The sequence below is a fragment of the Thunnus albacares genome, chromosome 12, assembly GCF_914725855.1.
Source record: "Thunnus albacares chromosome 12, fThuAlb1.1, whole genome shotgun sequence".
NCBI classification, from domain to species: Eukaryota; Metazoa; Chordata; class Actinopteri; order Scombriformes; family Scombridae; genus Thunnus; species Thunnus albacares.
In genome coordinates this window covers 23,382,965-23,400,187 of record NC_058117.1, presented here as the reverse complement: position 1 = coordinate 23,400,187, position 17,223 = coordinate 23,382,965, and the positions used below count along the sequence as shown (strand labels likewise).

Below are 17,223 nucleotides of genomic sequence, written 5' to 3'. Positions count from 1 at the left end.
ATCTACTGACAAGAGCAGCTACTAAATGGACCTTATGAGATTATTTTGTCAACTTTCAATCTTATACATATTGTATATAGAGAAAAAAAAGACAGTGAACCTGTTAGGGGAAGTCCTGGACTATAACACACACACACATTTATTAAAGAGTATCCACGATGTGAGCAAAATATAAACTAAAATACAGCTATTATAATGTTAAAACTAGATTTTAGGTAAAAACACTTAGTAGTACAAATTTACAACTAACTGCATCACCAAAAGCCAAGTGAAACACCATGAACCTGGGGTTTTAGGGGCCTTAGGGTGTCTGAGGGCCCAGGGTAGTTGTATATTTAAGATGCTATAGGAGAAGCATGTTATATGTTCTTAATGCAGATATATTCAGCTGTAAAACATATTGATTTACTAATTTTAATACAGGCCTAAAATGTGCACTGTAAGCTATATAATGAGGGAAAAACGGAATTAAAGTACATATGGATTGGATCATAAATATGGTCAGAACAGCCATAACTGAAAGTCTCATACAGATAATAACTGCACCTCAATACAGAAATGACAGACATGTAATATTACAGTGATATTAATGACGATTAAAACCAGTAAAAGTCTTAACAGAGACTAGTGCATGTAAAATACCTGAAAGATGATGATTGTCATGACACAGAACAGAAGAAGGTGAGTAAAGTTGAATAAAGTGAGATTTAAAATTCAAAAAAATCTTTGCCTCAGTGGACGTCTCACCTAGGACACCAAATTGTCCAGACACAGCCTATTTTGACTGGTTGGTAATCCAGCAATGCATTAGGGTCACTAGTACTAATGTGTTTATACAAAAAAAATACATAAAATAGTACAAATTTATTGTAAAACTACTGTACATAAGGCTCAGACTAGTTTGATCCACGTGGCAAATGGAACAACAGTTTCTAAAATCTACTTTTTACCTGTGTATGTTGTTGCTATTGAAAAGTATATTATTTTAAAAGTATATATTTAGCTGAGCTACTGTGTGTGACCCAAACTGCCTTGTTTAATATCTGTAGCTACATTTGTATTACAAATGCACCATCTAGTGGTTTATTTTCAACACAGCATCCGATAGTGTCCCTTATTACCCAGGTAATCCCAAATTTTGTTTTTATCCAGAAGTAATTATAAATGTCCCAAAGGACCCTCATCAGTAAATATTTTATTCGAGGGACCCCCACCTAAAAAAAATCACACAGTGCTGTTCGTTTTGATTCTCCACAGAAATGCAAACAGCAGGCGAGGACACTGAGAACCAAATATTCTTATATCTTAGGCTGTGTTGTGATAAGTTTGGCTGCTTTTGAATTTAACTAGCAGTAAAATTAATGTATATTTTATTTCTCCCGAGGAGTCTCTGAGTCCGTCACAAGGACCCCATGGGCCGAGGATTTAGACCACATTTATTTACAGGAACACTTGAACTACACTTGACCAAAAGGCCAATAGCGATCACCATATAGTACAGAAGTACAATTAATTTAATTTAGATAGTTTAAAACTTTTTGCAGATGCTTGCCTCATCTTTAAGGTCTTACATGTGCTTGCACCTCCCCCACTGAGCCAGTTCATAATGCAGAAGGAGAGTAGCAGCAGGGCAACAAGGGCAACTACCAGAGGAGGACTGTGTTGTACAATACAGACGTAGCAACTCTGGGCAAACAGTCTTCTCAGTCAGAGCCACCCAACACTGGAATAATCTACCTATTGAAATAAGAGAGAGCACTAATTACATAACCTTTAAACATAAACTTAAGATACGGCAAACCAAACTTTCATTCATAAGTAAACATATTACCTTATCTCTGGCACCGCCTTTAAATAGTCTCATTGTTTTCCTATATCTCTTTTGTAATGTATTATGTATAGTATTGAATTGTATTGTATTGTAGTACTTATTGAAGCTTTGTATTGATGACATTAGGTCACTAATTTGTAATAACCTGCCAAGAGACTACAGATAAAAACTCTGGTACATTTACATTGATGTGGAAACTGAAATGTGGATTAATGTGCACTGTCCCTGGTAAATACATAATCATAATAATAATAATAAAAAAAACGCTTTGTGGCTCAAAATGGGTCCATTGATAAATTACACTTGGGCGATGGGAATTCAGAACAAATCACCTTGATAAAAAATAACTAATCAAAACGCTGATATAAACAATAGTTATAAATCAATGTGATGTCTGTGTGAAGATTAGTTTGGTAAAAACAGGGCACATCTCAGCATATAAGGCACAAAGTAATGCCTAAATTATTACAAGTCAAATACCTGAAAAGCCGTGTTAGAAGTTGTAATCTTATTTTTATTATATGTTAAATAATATTGTGAGCATCGTATCACTTTTTAAAAAAAAAAGAGTTTCGCCAAATAAAGTAGAGCAATGTGCCATGTCTGTGATAATAAGGAGCAGGTTCACTATCTACAGAGCAGTAAGTGTCCTTAGACATGCAGGCATGAAATGTGAGGAATGAGAATCATGACCAGCATTCTCGAAATGGCCATACTGTAGTAACATGACGTGCCGTGCATTGCACCTAACAACTGTGCAGTCAGATTGTTGACTGTCTGCGCAGCGGATATCCGCGTTTTTCTCCAAGGTTGTGCTTTTGGTTACTTACGGTAAGGTGGACCCGCAGTGTCCACTAAAGGATCAGGTGATCCACTAACTACGAAGCGAAGGCTGACTGGGGAAAATGCAAAATGACATATAGCAAATGTCGGAGCATAATTCATTCACATTTTCGGCTCAATTTCGGACTTAAATCGCACCGCTGGAGCTCCAATGTAACGATGACACGTTAGGGCTTGTTGGCGTGACTGCGATTTTTTTTTGATATTTTAATTTATGATAAATCACATTCACAGACAAATATTGGTTTCAACATGGGGTTGTGCTACAGTTTGCGTCCCCGGCTCTTCGGGGACCTGAGCGGGTCTATCTCCAACGCTACCTCGGACTCGGACCAGCCTCCGGACGCCGCCGTGCCGACCCGCGCCGGGGGAGCTCGCCAGGAGGACACCGGGGGATGCGGGGAGACTTCGTCGCTACGCGGCGGCGGCGGCGGCCCGGTGCGCCCCGGGGACCCTGCCAGGCTCTCGGCCGGGGAGCACCGCCGTGGAGACACCGGTACAGACGGTGTACTCATACAAAACGGAGGTGGCGGTGGAGGAGGAGGAGGAGGTGGAGGTGGTGGTGGCGGTGGAGGTGGCAGCGGTAAGGGGACAGGGAAGGACCGCGGCCGACGCTTACAGCTGCTTCAAAAGACTAGCACCCAAAAGCCGAAAAACTGGGACAAATTGCTGGTGGAGGAGAAGGAGGCCGAGAAGGAGGCGAAGAAAGTCAGTAAGAATATTGACAGGACGCTGAAGGAGCTCAAACGGGAGTATAAACAGACGCATCGGCTGCTGCTGCTCGGTAGGTTCAGTCCCTCTCTGTTGTTGTTGGACTAGGAAGGTGTTTTATTATTAGAAACCAAAACGTCCTGGCCTTTCCAGAAATTATGTCACTGCTCTGGCGAGGCCTTATGCCACATCTGTTGGCTTGGCTGTGAACACTACCCCCTACGGCTGTCAATGACAAATGATGAAGATGGACGTTAGCCGCACACTCACTGGGCCTGCTGTCCTCTTACTGTTACATTAGGGGTTATATGGATTTTTAAAATGCCAGTTTAACATACTGGAGGCTATCTAAATGGACCAGTAGCCTATACAAACATTTATAGAGACCCCTTAGCTCCAGGTTATTGGAGCGTATTTGCTCTGAAAACCAACATAGTGTAGTATAGTAAAGGAGTACAAGAGTGTGACAGATAGTGACAGATATATTAGGTAGAAAATAGCCTTTTGATTTACTGTGGCACATCATACATTATGATATTGAGTATAATTTAGTAGGCTTTACTATACAAAGATGTAAAGTGACCATTTAACGTTTGGCTATTTGGCCATGCTTGCTTTGAAAACTAGTATAGTGTAGTATAGTATAGTAGTACAGTGTGAGTATAGCGGCTAATAGTACAGTATAGTATATTAGAGTAGTTTAGTGTAAAAGTATCAGTCCAGAGACTATGAATATAGCCTTTCGACTTAATATGGCACATTTACAGTAAGTTGCTTAAAAAATATAGTGTAGAATAGTGTGAGTATAGTGTATTGTGAGTAGTATATATAGTATATATAGTATTAATAGTAGTATAGTGTGAGTGTAGTGGTGTATAGTATAGTATAGTGTAAGTATAGTGGTGTATTGTAAGTTAATAGTAGTATGGTATAGTATAGTATAGTATGGTATAGTATAGTATAGTATAGTGTAAGTATAGTGGTGTATTGTAAGTTATAGTAGTATAGTGTGAGTATAGTGGTCTAGTATAGTGTAAGTATAATGGAGTATTGTAGGTTATAGTAGTATAGTGTGAGTATAGTGGCCTACTGTATAGTATAGTACAGTGTAAGTATAGTGGTGTATTGTAAGTTATAGTAGTATAGTGTGAGTATAGTGGCCTACTGTATAGTATAGTATAGTGTAAGTATAGTGGTGTATTGTAAGTTATAGTAGTATGGTGTGAGTATAGTGGCCTACTGTATAGTATAGTAAAGTGTAAGTATAGTGGTGTATTGTAAGTTATAGTAGTATAGCGTGAGTATAGTGTCCTGGTATGGTGTAAGTATAGAGGAGTATTGTAGGTTATAGTAGTATAGTGTGAGTATAGTGTCCTAGTATAGTGTAAGAGTATCTGTCCAGGGACTATCAATATAGTCTTTTGATTAAATGTGGCACATTTACTGTAAGTTGCTTAAATAAAATGGTAAAAATGGTAGAAAATATTTTAGTATAATGGAGTACTGTAAAGTATAGTAGAGTGTATGTTATACAGTATAATGTAAAGATCACTTAGCTTTTGGCTATTAGGCCATGCTTGCTCTGGCCTTTAGAGTAGTATAATATGGAGTAGTATGGTTTAGTATACAAAAACCACATAGCTTTGAAAACTATTTTTACTAAATTCTACTCCAGGGGATCAATACAATTTTATTCTATATTATAGTATAGTATAGTATAGTATAGTATAGTGGCCTGTGGTGCAGTGTGACATCTAACCAGGGACAGCAGATGTAAAATAGCTTTTTGTTTAAGTTTAGCACATTTAAAAATAAAGTTTCTCATCAAATAAATATAGTATAGTATGACAGAGTTTAGTATAGTGGCCTGAAGTAAAGTACAGTTGAGTGTTATGTAGTGTATAATGTAATATTAAGTATAGTTTAATAGACTATAGAGTAAAGTATAGTATCAGATATATAGTGTAGTGTATAGTGGGTGTCCGTGAACTTTTACTTCTTGATATTGTGTTGGAAAAATGGGCTTCGGTTATGAAATGATCAATTGATACACATGGTAATTAATTAATTCCATGTTTGAGCATCCGTTTGATAAAGATACCAAATACCTGCCTGTTACAGCTTCACACACAGAGAAATTCTTGCTTTAGTGTTTTCATACCTGTAAATATTGCAGTTTTTCTTAGCTGCTATGTGGTCATACTGCTATAAATAATCAATGATGAGGCTTCAGTTATGGCAACTTTTAAGGTGGGTTTGACATTATGTCTGAGCATTTTATAGGGTAAATGATTGCAATTGTTTAAAAACTACAAAATCAAAGGGCTTGTTTCCCTTTAAGGTTATAAATTCTGTTACTGGAATCCCATTATTGATAGTTTATATGATTTATCAAAAGACTTTGTAATTGTCAGTCAGCAGCTTTCCAGTACTTGTCCCTGGACAGTTCAGTATGTTTCTAGATGGAGGTGTTTCAGGTCAGACCTCTTCTCCTCCTCTAGGTTCGGACATGTTTCATCCACTGCACACAGTCACTGGAAAGGCTCCAACACACTTTTACTAATTTACCTCTCCAGCTGCTTTTAAGAGCAGAAGTAGAAACAATTACATTTACCAATGCAGTCGTAATTTATTTGGATTGAGCTTGTGCGTTGTGTTATTTTATCACACATACAGTAACACTGTATGTACATGTAGGCTAGAAATCAGTGGTGTGTTTAACCTCCAAAAAAATGAGCTTAAGTGTCATCTTAACTATGCTAATGAGGAAAACAGTGCTTAAATGTAGGTACATTTACAATAAAAACAAAACCATAATTCATCAACTTCCAGTTTTGACAGTGTTAACGTCAAACTTAACACCATATTGCATGAATCTGCTTTACTTTAAAAAGTGTAATAATTGGTTTACTCTATATAATAAACGGCAAACAGTTTAATTTCCTGAGTAAACAGCAAAACCAAAGTCACACAGGGAAGTGTCGCACATTCTTCCATGAGCCACTGTTAAAGTTATATAACATCACAATTATTTTCAGAGTTATCTGTCCTGGTTCACCCAGGAGCCTCAGCGTGAGCCACAGGCCACTTCTGGTTTTTCTTAAGAGGCCTTCGGGACTTTATACCCTCCAGGTCTCCAGTAGGACTCCAGTTGCATGCCAGAGGACTGAGGTGGTTTGTGTTCCTCTGAAAGTGGACACCTTTCAAATAGTGTTACATTTCAAGGCAACGTATGCTCGCTAATCTGGGTCACTTTATCTGTTTGTATTTGCTGCAGGTATTTAGTTGAATAATGATAGCCATAAGGAACTATTGTTTATCCTAAACGGGCAGCTATGTTCAGCTTGTGCCGGAGCTGGAATCCATCAGATTTACAGTCACTCACATTTTTGTATGTTTGGTCATATGGACTCAAATTTTTTGTCTCTTACAGTACAAACCACAAGTTGATAATTTACTGCAATCGGAAAAATTCAGGATAGATGATATAAAATGGTTGTAAGGAAGATAATAAGATCGTTTTAGTAAATGTCTCATATTTTAAAGTTTTAGTCTCAAAATCATGATTTTCTTGGTGTTTTGGAAATAAATGTCTTGTCTCTTACAGTATAAACCACAAGCTGATAATTGATAATTCACACACAGTTACTACAGTTTGGAAAAATTCATCACATTTTGGTTAGGATTTATAAAAAGGTTGTAAAAATCACAAGATAATTTATATTAAAGATCTCATATTTTCAGTTTTAAGGATTATTTTGATATACAGAATGGTACAGGTTTAGAGATGACAAAAAAAGTCGGTGCCTAATTTGTTTAACAGATACAATGAAAATGAAAACTGATTTCTGACAGACGGGTAGACAAACCGCTACAAATCTGAACAAATATCACCTGCTTTAATTCAAATAAGGTGCAGTCAAAGCAGCTGAACTGAAGCTTTGTAAATCAAATGCTTCAAAGTGGCTCGATAGGAAGATCAAAATCAAGTCTTTTTTTCTTACTATGTTAAAATTTCTTTTTTTACTTACTTACTTACTTATTATACATTAAAATAATGTTTATATTAGAGGTGGAACAATCTTAAAGTCATTTTTCACTAAAAAAATGCCAAAACGTCACTGTTTCTAGCATTTCAAATGAGAGTATTTGAGTTTTGGACTGTTAGTCAGAGAAAATAAACACTTTGGACTCTTATGAATTGTTACAGGCATCTTTCACAGTTTTCTTACATTTCATAGACCAATCAATTGATTAATAGAAAGAAAATAATTGTTAGTTGCAGCCCTAATTTAACTGATTATATAATGGCTGTTAATCTTACGATAAAAGTTCCTTCCCAAAAAGTTCCTGACCATGTTCCAGGCTTCCAGTGAAGTCTTAAAGAAGTCCAGCTGCTCCCTTCATATTTAACAGATCAAGGTAGTTCTCTAACCATCACCAACCAACTTTGCAAAAGAAGATTGTTTATGTTAATCAAAATAAGGCCCAGTTGTGATGGAAATACTGGAGTTAAGTTGCCTTAAAATAGATCTTGTTTGTTTTTTAGACGTGGGAAGTCAAGTACATGATATATTTCGTGTTCATCAGGAAATTTCCGCTCACGTGGGTCATTAATATGGACTCTTCTAATGAACACAATAAATATCGTCCTATTTTAAGACGCTGTAAAATGTCTCTCAAAACAAATCCAATTTTTAAACACGATGATTTAAACACGTTTAACTAGAAGGACAAAAATCTAAATTCCTTTTATAGAGTTCCTTTAGTTAATGAATACAGGAATACAGGGATGGGAACTGGAAGCCAAGTTCCTATTATTTCTTGGAAAGGAAGTAACTTTATTGTTAGGTCTCTTGGATCAGATTCTGTACAGGCCTGTGATAATATCTGTTACAGCTTTCCTAGATGTCCTTAACTGGCTGTTTCATATCTCAGCCTTATCACCCTTCATGAGCCAGAACAACAGGCTGCTAGCAATGTGGAAGACTCGACAGAAATGATCACTGAAATGGAGTAGGCAGGTTGTAGCCAATGAATAGCTTGTTGGAAGTCACTTATTGTCATGTTTTTGTCTGTCTTTTTCCTCCCTCCTCTTTTTTTGTTTTTTATGCCTCTATCCAGCATGTGAAACCATATTTTGGAAAAGCTTACTCATCCACAGAGGCACACAGTGGAACATATAGCCCTGTTGGCCCTCCCCTTTAAATACAAGTGGAGTCAGGTGAACTTTGCTTCTGTCTAAATGGGTTTTATCATTGACCATTGCTGAACTTTGCTACTAACTGCACAGAGTTCCTGGTTGATGTAATGACCAACAGGAGATACTGGAGTATGAATTATTGTCATATTTATGACACTGATAGCAGGGCCGTAACGTGAATTATCTTGATACTTGCACCAGCTGAATGAAAGTGAACCACACCAGAAGGACATTGGACTATGGTTTTTTTTTTGCTTACTGTATAATTTACACTTTATCAAGAGCCTCTGCCCTAAAAGAGTGTGCTTCAAAGTTCAGAAAAAAAATCAAGGAGGCTAATTTTAGCCGGTTATCATTTGGATATGTGCCTCTTTTTTTTTTTTTTACAGCACATGCTTCAATTATAGTTGTAGGTTGTAAAGAAGGGTGGAAGATTTATATATAGAAAGAGTCTATTAAGCGTCAGATATTGTTGGATTTACTATAACAGTCCACCTCCAGAAATCTCATGTATTTGAGTATATTTAATGCATTTATTAAAGGGTAATAATGTATAATGGGTAAGAATGCAGCTGTACATTGTTGTGAGTTGGTCATTGATTAGCAACTATTTTTAACGGCCTTACACTGACAGGATATTGGAATTAAACTCCAAACAGTGTGGCAGTGTGGTTGCTATTTTCCAAATCAGGTCTGAAAATAGTAAAAAAAAAAAACATCTTTATCAGGCTTTGAATCAGGCAGAATTTACTTGTAGTTTAAATAACATTTGCAGTGTTAAGCTTAACAAATTTACACAATATTTTAGTCGAGTTTAGAGGAAGACACAGCAGGCTAAATATAAATAACAGGCAGTACTTTGTCAGACTTCTTTAAAAGGCTGATAATTTATGCATCAGAACCTGATTCTTTATCATTCATAGTGAGCTGAAAGTAGCCACAGCAGGTCTGCAATGCAGCCACTAACCACTAGAGAGTGATGTGGGCCAGTCGTTTGTGGTGACCTTGCTTTCTAAGGTGGGGAGAGAGGATTTTTTTTTTCTTCTCTCTCTCTCTCTCTCTCTCTCTCTCTCTCTCTCTCTCTCTCTCTCTCTCTCTCTCTCTCTCTCTCTCTCTCTCTCTCGCTCTCTCTCTTTTGGTAGGGGTGGTGGGAAGCAGTGTTGGTTGTATGTTCACACCGCCATAAATGAAGTGAACGTTCCAGTCTTGATTTGCATGATGCACAACTTTGCTGCGCTCATTTCACTACATGGAACTAGTATTTGCATTGTGTTTGCATAACGTGGACAATAACAGCACACTCCTTGTTATATGTTACACAAATAATCACCGGTGCTTGTCTCGTGATTTTGAGTGATCTATGAGTGTCGGTGATACAGAGGATATAGTACAGTTTATTTGTAATTAGCTTTTTCTGACCTGAATGCAGTAGAGTGAGAGTTAGCTTAGCATTAGCTCAATTCTGAGGCCTGTGCTAACTAAGTTTTAGCAGTTGCTCCTGAATGAAACAGACTTCAGCAGTCTTACCAAACACATCACACACATGCATACTGACACAAACATTAATCATGAAATACGTCGGCTTCTGTTTCCTACGAATAACACGAGGAAAGTGTAAGTGTACTTTGCAGCGTGTGTTACTGACAAGCTCAGTCTTAACAAACCCACACCTCATCGTGGTCTAGGTGAGAGGAAGCTGCAGCAAGCTAAACAAAAAGGTCAGACAATACTGACAAAACGATGACTGTTATTCTGTTTCCTTTGTGGCAAAACTGTGAATTGCTCAGCCAGAGTTTTATGACTGTTGTGCATATTCTTTTGTTTAGATGTGGATTTGAAATATGTCACAACTACTAACAGCACACAGCAGGTGTTATGTAAAGGACAGACGGGCATGCTCCCAAATCATCTAGTGGTAGTTTGTCGTTTGATGTTCATTAACATTACTTGATAGTTCTTGCAAAGTAAGTAAAATGGGCACATGATGTTTTGGCACTAAGTGCAGTTGTTAGTCATTTCTTTAGCATCACTTTTTATTTGCAAAAAAAGATGGGCCAGTTGTGAGATAAGTGTGTTAACTTTGTCTCTATCAAACATTGTTATTATACTAACAATGTGCTCTTTTTTTTTAGAAAACCTAATTATACTTTATGGTATTTTTTTATTGCTTGATGTATTAGTACTATAATGTTCCTGTACTAACCATTTGGGACTTAAAGTATTTTTGTGGGAGGCTCAATGCTGACTTTATAGTGACCCAATCAAACTGCATGTCATTTTTATCTCCTATGATATCGCTGCAATTTTACAGTAAGATGATATACTGTACAAAGGTTATGATTTTGCTGTGACATTTTGTATGATTTGTTAATCTCGCAAAGGGAAGATGATCTTTTCACACTCCGGCTGAAAAATGCAGTCGGCCAGCTTGTTTTGGGGGCTCAGGGTTTTTCCTCAAGGGTATTTAAGCAGCTGGGGGACTGAATCCAAGTCACTTTTATTAAGTTTGCAGGACGCAAAATCTATAGCAGTGGTTCCTGACCTTTTTAGGCTTGTGACCCCACTTTCAAAAATGTACAGTATGTACAGTACTTGCCAGCATTTGTCACAGTTTGTGTCGACAAGTTATGACCAATTCAACCAATAGTGTCATTCTTCCTTCTCAGATTGTTTTATTTGAATAGTTTTTAGAGGCCCGAAGAGGTAAAATGTACTTATAGATATTGTTAATCATTTTGTGACCCTTTAAGTTTATCCCATGAGCCATTGAGTGGGGCCCGGCCCCCCAGTAAGGGAACCACTGGTCTATAGAAGAGTTAAATGGTTATAAAAGGAGCCTAAAATAGACACACATAAGATGAAATACCCTGTTTGAACAGGTTTTTGTTGTTAATTTATTGTCTTGGCCACCGTGGTTGAAGAAGTACTCAAATCCTCTACTCATGTAAAAGTAGTAATACTACAATATAAAAATAATCCTTTACAGGTTAAAGTCCTGCATATATATATTTTTACTTAAATAAAAGTACAGAATTATTATCAGCAAAATGCACTTAAAGTATGAGAAGTACAAGTAGTTATTATGCACCAGAGTGACCCCTGTCAGTCATATTATTGTATATTATATTATTGGATTACAGCAATTTGCAACTGGTTGAGGTGGATGTGATGTTAACTACTTTACGTACTGTTTAGCATCACACTGCATCATGTTTTATAAAGTGATCATATGTTTTCAATGTCACATCTTAATCTGCAAATACTGCAAGTCTATCGGACAAAAAATCTCTCTCTGAAATATACGGAAGTCTAAAGTATTTTAAGAGGCCTCAAATGTACTCTCACCACTGCTTTAGTGTACGTAAAGAAGTTGCAATTGTGACATATAAATTTAGGTTCAATATCCATACTGCACAAAGAAGGGATGTTAATTTTGCAGATTACAGTAGCTGGAATTGGCTCCTTTTATTAATGACATTATACTGACATTAAACTAGTCCCAGTGGTGGAAGTACATTCACTCATGTACTGTATTTCAGTACAATTTGAAGGTACTTGTACTTAAATAATTCTCTTTTATGCTGCTTCATGCTTTTACTTCACTACATTTGAGAGGAAAATATTGTACTTTTACATTTATTTGACAGCATATAATTATTAATACTTTACAGATTGAACATCTTCATATAAAATATATCATCTTACAAAATTTAAATCATTACTATAGATGAAAATGACCAACACTATACATGAAGTAGTTAACATTTTCTCAACTACCTGCATGCATCAACAAAAATATAGTATGGATAGTAATAGAAGAACATTTTGCTGATATTACTTTTGTACTTTCACTATAAAAGTAAAATCTTGAATGTAGGACTTATACTTGTAATGGAGTATGTTTACAGAGTGGTATTGCTAATTTTACTCAAGTAAAAAATATGAGCATTTCCACAACACAAGGACCGCCATTATGTCCCCCAAACCACAGTGTAAAAATACTCCATTACAAGTAAAAGTCCTGCATGAAAAATCCTACTTAAGTGTTAAGTATTATCAGCTTGATGTAGTTAAAGTATTGCAGTAAAAGTAGTGGTTTGGTCCCTCTGACTGATATATTATTATATATGACATCATTAGATTATTAATACTGAAGCATCAGTGTTAGAGCAGGATGTTGTTGACTGCTGTTGTAGTTTCTGGAGGTGGAGCTAGTTTCAACTACTTTATGTCAGTTAGCTAGTTTAGTCCAGTGGTTCCCAACATAGGGGTTGGGCCCCTCCAAAGGGTCTCCAGTTAAATCTTAGGGGTCGTGAGATGATTAATGGGAGAGAAAAGCAGAAAAAACAAAGTTCTGATACGCAAATCTGTTATCAGTTGGTTGGACTTTTTCTCTAATCTTTGATTTTTGGTGAAATATTAGATCATTTGAACTTTTATTGAAATGAAACCATGTGAGAAGTTTAGAGGGAAAAATCAAGATTTGGTGGAGCTGTTAACAACTCATAGACATCTGAAATGTGACCCCGACTACACACTGCTTTTTGTAAGACGTCAAAAGCCAAAAAGGTTGGAAACCACTGATTTCATCTTTAATAATGTGTTGTATTTTAAAAGCTTGTTATATCATCCATTGTGTCAAATCTTCATCTGAAAAGTAACTAAAGCTGTCAAATAAAATAAAAATAGTGGACTAAAAAAAGTACAATATTTACCTCTGAAATGTAGTAGAGTCAAAGTATAAAGTAGCATAAAATATAAATACACAAGTTAAATACAAGTATTTAAAAAAAATGTACTTAAGCACAGTACTTGAGTAAATGTACTTAGTTACTTTGCACCACTGGGTGAAGCCCAGTTTATCAGGGCCACCTCACTGACTGGAGGCCAACAAGAAGCAGAGACCCAGCCCTTCTGTGAAGCAGCTCAGAGCCGTCCGGGTTTCCACCCCTTCGCCGATTAGTCTGATAGCAGGATAGCGAAGGGCTAAATTGGGAATGGCTCCTCTCCCCTTTGCCACATAAGTTATAAAATGCTATATCAGTGCGGGTTGTTAATGTTACAGTTTAACGCAGGTTTGTTTTCCACGGTTACTTCCTGGTGCCACAGAGAGAGGCAGTGCTGAGTTAAAGAGACAGAAATACTGATAGAAATTCAGATAGAAAAAAAAAACACTGAGAGAAGAGAGAGGGGCTGGAGAGACGCGATAGGAACAGTTGACTGGATTCCCAGAGATTGAAAACCCTCTCTCTCTGTTCTTATTTATTTATATTTTTTGACATTTCATCGTTTAACCGGCTCGTTATTCTTCGTTGGTTTGTAAACTAACAAACGGTTTGGATGACGGTTGGCTGCGGCTAAAGCGGAATTGTAACGGGGAACATATTCCTCCCTCCGACGGAGAAGCCTCTCGCAGAGATTTTTCTCTTTTCTTTTTTCTTTTTTTTTTTTTTTTTTTTTTTTTTGTAAAATTCGTCTCATTCCTGAATTATTTTTCAAAACCCACGATATCCTCCCAGGTGTTATTTTTCTTTACATTTTCTACGATTTCACAAGGAAGGGTTAGGGCGACGGAAGATGGGTTGTTTGGGCAACAGCAAGACTGAAGATCAACGCATCGACGAAAAGGCACAACGAGAGGCTAATAAAAAGATAGAAAAACAGTTGCAAAAGGAAAGACAAGCGTATAAAGCCACACACAGGCTCTTGTTACTGGGTAAGGCTGATTTATATGTGATGGCTCTCAGAAATGTAAGCTAACCGTAATCCCTTTCGTTTAACCGAACACGTAGCCCCATTTGACAGCGCTTGCAATAATATGTCATGGGGGTGGATATTGATGGAAGCGAAGCTCCACACAAGCCCACAATTAACAGGCTTCATTTCGTAAAACGTTTGTTCGTTTTTTTCTGGGGAGGGTTTACGCTAACCAGGATGTGCCTTTTTCGTGGTTTTATGGTGACATTTTCTCTATTTTATGGTCTATTTTCGAAGGTGCGGGAGAGTCCGGAAAAAGCACCATTGTGAAGCAGATGAGGATCCTACACGTCAACGGCTTCAACGCAGAGTGAGTGCTGTTCTGTACACTTATTAAACAGCTACATTAACGACTCAAAAATCATATTAATGCTTATTCTTTTGGCTTCTCTGCTAATGAATAAGACTGTCGAGGGCCAGAATATAGCCTGTGAATGGATTTTCCCCAGGCACTGCAGCGCCTGTTGGGCCCAGTATCCCATGCAAAGCAGCTAATATCTCTCTCCCCCCCTCCTCCTCCTCGTCGTCCTCCTCCTCCTCCTCCTCCTCCTCCTCTCTCCCTCCCCTCCGTCCGTCTTTTTTTTTTTCCTCCTTTTCGTGTACATGTACAGTTATCATACATATGTGAGGATCTCAGTGTCACACAGATGCCAAATTCACTGTTTCCTGTTTCATGTGAGAGGGTGAAAGGTTGTGATCGACACAGGCCTATTGATGATTTGTTTTGCTGCAAGGCCTTGCATGGCATTGATCTTACCAGTGGTCTATTTTAAACAGGCCTAGTACATGTCAGAGTCCTGTAACTGTATGAATATCCTCTGTGTACATTAATATAAAGTATTTATCCAAGGGAGGCTGAGTTTTAGATGATAGGGAGCATGATCTTGCATTTTTAAGATGCAAAAATGGAGAAAATCTTGACCACGGCGCACTATATCTCTTTATTTTTGCAATTTACCAAACCCCATCCTGCGTTTCACTGATACCTGCCCTCCCACCGGTACATACCCCACAGCCTGAGCACCTGTATTGTATGCATAATTGTATTAGAATACAGTCTAACCTGGCGGTAACCCCTGCCTCACTCATGACCACCTTGATGATAAATCTGTTTGTGGTGTGCTGTGGTTTTGATGTTTTCGTAACCGCTGCCTCACACACATCCATTCTGTCCCCATGCAGAGAAAAGAAACAGAAAATCCAAGATATTCGGAAAAACGTGAAGGATGCCATAGTGGTGAGTTTCATCTGTATCACTTCCCAAATGTGCTCAGCGTCTCTGTTGCTCAACCGACTGCAATCCCATTTCACTGATTATAACACGGGCTTACAATGAGATTTTTTTCCTGTATTTATCCTGATTAATGCTTGTTTTTTTTGTTGTTGTTGTTTTTTTTTTGTCTCCCTCCCACAACTTCTGCTTTGTAGACTATAGTGTCTGCGATGAGCACTTTAATACCCCCAGTCCCGCTAGCCAACCCAGAGGACCAATTCAGAATCGAATACATCAAAAGCATAGCACCTCTCTCCGACTTTGACTATTCACAGGTAAGACGTTCATAAAGTTTCTGTGAGTGTGTGTGTGTGTGAGTGAGTGAGTGCACAGATGTGAACAGATGTGCTTTTTAGCCTTTCTTAAAGTACATTTGTGTTTACGTGGGTGTTAGATGGTATGTAGCAAGAGTGTTCACTGTTTTTATGAGTCCTATGTCCAACAATTTATATCTTGCTGATATAGCTCAGGGGTGCCAGATGTAACTTTGACATAACAATCCTAATGTTTCTGTATTTTAATCCTGTTTATTAGGTGGTTAGGGATATCTTTTTTTTTTTTTTTAAACAAACCAAACCTAAAGGTCTTGTCTCTTGAAGGATATGAAGTTAACACTGTCAACTAACCTGTTTGCAATCAACAAGTGAGTTGATTCATGTGCTCGCTGGAGGTTTGATTCCTCTCCGTAGCTGGAGCCAGATGTACTGTATGTGGATTTGGAACGCGAGTCGAAGCACATGGGATTCTTTTCAGTGTGTGATCAGCCATTCGATAGCGCGGGGTCATGTGTTGGAAATGTAGATAATGTTTTACATAATTTTGAAAGTGTTCCTTGTTTGACACCGGCCGTGCAGCACCGCAAAACAGGAATGACAAATTAATATAGAGCTGTAGACAGACTGCTGGAGGTGGTTAGAAGTTTTTTAGAGTTTTTTTTTTTTTTTTGGTTGGCACCTTGATGAAAATGTTAACATGGTACTATCTAACAGAGGAAGTGCAGAGGGTTATTTGGCATTTTGTACACTGATCAGCAGTTTTGCTGTTTCTTTTATTTGAGTTAACGATGATCCCCGTTCTTGTCATTACAGTACTAAGCCATTTTAATTGTTTAATTGTTGCTATCTTATATAAAAGGATATTTAGAGATACAATATGCTGTTGCTGTATGGTGTATACCTTTTCCAACAAGACCTTAAAAGCTGGCCAATGTTGAGGCTTTGTGGACTGATTTTTGGTTCTTGCGGTTATCCTCAGGTGTGATAAATACCATCATATATTACTGTACTTTGTCCTCATTGTGGTATTTTATTTTTTTGCTTTGCCACTTTACATGTTAGCATGATGTTTCTCAGCTTTCCTCTCAGCAACTTTTATTTAATGTTACATCACAAGAATACCCATTAAAAGGATTTGGGTGTTAATTTCCTGACAGGGCCCACTGTGAGTGTGTTAACAGGGCAGCAGTAGTCTGCGCTGCTCTGATGTTGTGTTGTGTGAGGGTCGGGGCCATGGGGAGAGCCGGCGTTGAGTTCCCAGGCCCGGCCAGGCCAAAGGGAACAACATGGCTCTGTTTGGAGTGTCTGTGCTTGTCATCAGTCTCAGGCT

The 17,223-nt window shown here is 37.7% G+C and overlaps 1 protein-coding gene across 2 annotated transcripts in view; it reads left to right on the top strand.

The window, feature by feature from the left end:
* Positions 1 to 2,652: 2,652 nt before the first annotated feature.
* The window catches only part of gnal (guanine nucleotide binding protein (G protein), alpha activating activity polypeptide, olfactory type), a 45,626-nt gene continuing 31,055 nt past the window's right edge, over positions 2,653 to 17,223 (top strand). The window contains exons 1-4 of one of the 2 annotated variants that reach the window (XM_044368280.1): positions 2,653 to 3,458; positions 14,583 to 14,655; positions 15,528 to 15,582; positions 15,774 to 15,893. In XM_044368280.1, coding sequence (XP_044224215.1) covers positions 2,927 to 3,458; positions 14,583 to 14,655; positions 15,528 to 15,582; positions 15,774 to 15,893 — 780 coding nt within the window. In that variant the 5' untranslated portion in view covers positions 2,653 to 2,926. Of the gene's footprint in view, positions 3,459 to 13,770; positions 14,305 to 14,582; positions 14,656 to 15,527; positions 15,583 to 15,773; positions 15,894 to 17,223 lie in introns of those variants that run through there. The other variant, XM_044368281.1, reaches the window with a different exon arrangement.